Source organism: Engraulis encrasicolus, chromosome 6, assembly GCF_034702125.1.
Source record: "Engraulis encrasicolus isolate BLACKSEA-1 chromosome 6, IST_EnEncr_1.0, whole genome shotgun sequence".
NCBI classification, from domain to species: Eukaryota; Metazoa; Chordata; class Actinopteri; order Clupeiformes; family Engraulidae; genus Engraulis; species Engraulis encrasicolus.
The window spans coordinates 56,652,582-56,655,081 of record NC_085862.1 but is presented as its reverse complement, the minus strand read 5'-3'; the positions used below and the strand labels follow the sequence as shown (position 1 = coordinate 56,655,081).

General features: G+C 50.8%; 1 protein-coding gene across 6 annotated transcripts in view; it reads left to right on the top strand.

Annotated features, from left to right (window-relative positions):
• Positions 1-2,500, top strand: part of ptprsa (protein tyrosine phosphatase receptor type Sa) — a 272,327-nt gene that overhangs the window by 222,395 nt on the left and 47,432 nt on the right. For all 6 annotated transcript variants that reach the window (XM_063202029.1, XM_063202025.1, XM_063202028.1 and 3 more), the window contains one exon: positions 2,409-2,500. This exon is cut by the window's right edge and continues 6 nt beyond it. In XM_063202029.1, the coding sequence (XP_063058099.1) occupies positions 2,409-2,500 (92 nt within the window). The remainder of the gene's footprint in view (positions 1-2,408) is intronic.

The window sequence follows — 2,500 nt, the reverse complement described above, 5'->3', positions numbered from 1 at the left end:
AGGAAGTGAAACTTGTAGAATAACTGCTGCCATCTTGTCTGCGGCCAGTGAACTACTGACCAATCAGATTTCTCAGCCACTTCCTGTTTGTGTTATTTTTCATCGAGAGAGACAGCAGCCTGACTCCCAGCACCCATAACACATCTGGACTTTGGTCCACATCTGGTGCACATTTGGGCCACACCTGAGCCACATCTGAGCCACACCTGAGCTATACCTGAGCCACACCTGGGCCACACCTGAGCCAGACGTCCTTCCTCATTCATAGTCACTTAGTCAAGCACAGTCTGGAGTCTGGGGCTCTTTAATCCCCTCCCCTCCTCAGCTCATGGTGTAGTGTACTGTAGGCATGCTAACGAGGCCGTTAAGACGGATCACTCTAACGAGCTCGTTAAGACTGATCCAGCCGATGAGCATGATCAACCTAATCCATCTTTAGTCTCCGACTCCTGCACGCAGCCCAGCGAAGCCCAGTGCAACACACACACACACACACACACACACACACACACACACACACACACACACACACACACACACACACACACACACACACACACACACACACACACAGTGACTGGAGATTTCATCAGTCCGCGTGTCACATTCCATTACGCCTCATTAGGTGCTTATCTCTTCTCCTTCGACGGCAAACGGAAAAAAAAGAATCAGAAGGATCAGAAGCAAGCACAAGTCTAAGTGAGGCTTTATATCCCCCTAATCACAGCCAGACTTGGCTACACATGGCCACAAGTGCACGCAAGCAGCACACCCAGCTAGACCCTGTCTGTCTGTGGTGGGGCTCCTCAAAAACACCCACTTTGCGTGAGAGACTTAACAAAACGCTACAATGAAACGCGTGAGACTTGTGTAGCGAACTCTTACAGAGGCTTTATCAAAGGAGCTGTGGGAAAAGACGTCTTTCGTTGAGATGTTGGAGTACCCAGAATGCATCATCCACCGTCTCGCAGACTGCGTGAGGCAATGTACTGTCGCCAACTTCATGTGAGATCATTCTCCCTGTTGAGCAGTCATAAACATCCATCTTCTCCTCCTCCTTCTCCTCCTCCTCCTCCTTTGTCTTCGGTAAAAGCACGGGAGCCCACTGGCTTGTGATGGATGGGGTGGATACATGTGTTGGCTTTGGCCTGATCTCACACCATTTCTTTATAGCGTGTAGCCCCCCAACCCCTTTGCCACACCCTCCCACCCCTGTCTGTGTGTAGTGTGTCTGTCTGTGTTTGTGTGTGTGTGTGTGTGTGTGTGTGTGTGTGTGTGTGTGTGTGTGTGTGTGTGTGTGTGTGTGTGTGTGTGTGTGTGTGTGTGTGTGTGTGTGTGTGTGTGTGTGTGTGTGTGTGTCTAGTATGTGTGTGTCGTATGTGTGTAATGGGTGGTATTTGTCCTGGGAACCATGGAGTCACGATGGAGCTGTAATTGGTTTGGGGCTTCATCCTCACCCAAGCAATCACCTTGAGGTCTTCTTTTATTTCCCCCCTCCCCTATATAAATGTGTTTGTGTGTGGAGGCGTGTAAGTATCTTTGTGCGTGTGCGTGTGCGTGTGTGTGAGTGCGTGCGTGCGTGTGTAAGTATCTATTTATGTGTGTGTGTCTGTGTGCATGTGTGCGTGCGTGTGCGTGCGTGTGTGTTATCTATTTGTGTGTGTGTTTTGTGTGTGTGAGGCAACAAAACGCCACAGGAGAGCCCTGAACTGGATGTCTAGAGGCAGGAACATCTTCGTCCCCATAATCTCTTACAGCTCCGTTATAGAGCACAGCAATAGCAGCCACTGGCCTGTGGCCCTGGATCCAGGTCACCTCTGCTTACGATTTCATTTTAACTGACACATACTGTGTCCAAGTCCAGTCCACCCACCGACCCGTCTGATCCGGTACCACTCACTCAGGTCACGCCTGCTCCTGATTCTGATCCTGATCCTGATCCGGTTGCCGATCCAGTTCAGCTCTTACAGCACCCCAATGACACCCACTGTTCTATGTTTACAGTTCAGTTCAGTTGTTACAGAGCACGGATGTTTAGCCACTTTGACATGTTATGTATGCGCGCGCGTGCGTGAGTGAGCGTGTTAGATTCACTACTCACCAAAGCTGCCTGATACTGTACTGTCAACACCACCCCGACCCTACCTTGACACAGCTACTACACCCACTGTCGCTTTCACGGAGACCGCAAACACAGACAACATACATGCAATCCCCAAGCAGTGCCTTGTCTCAGCCACCCCCTTCTTCTCACCCCGCCTACCTGACCTTCCCCAAACCCCCACTGTTTGCCTGGGCCTGGTGCCTGCGCTCGTTGCTCAGACTGTGTGTGTGTTACGTGTTTGTGCGACATAGCAACTGTGTGTGTTCATGTTTTTTTTTCTAATAATGTGTGTTCTGCCTCGCAGGTATGATGAGCCATCCTCCCATCCCCATCTCGGAGCTCGCAGAACACACCGACCTGCTCAAGGCCAATGACAACCTGAAGCTCTCCCAGGAG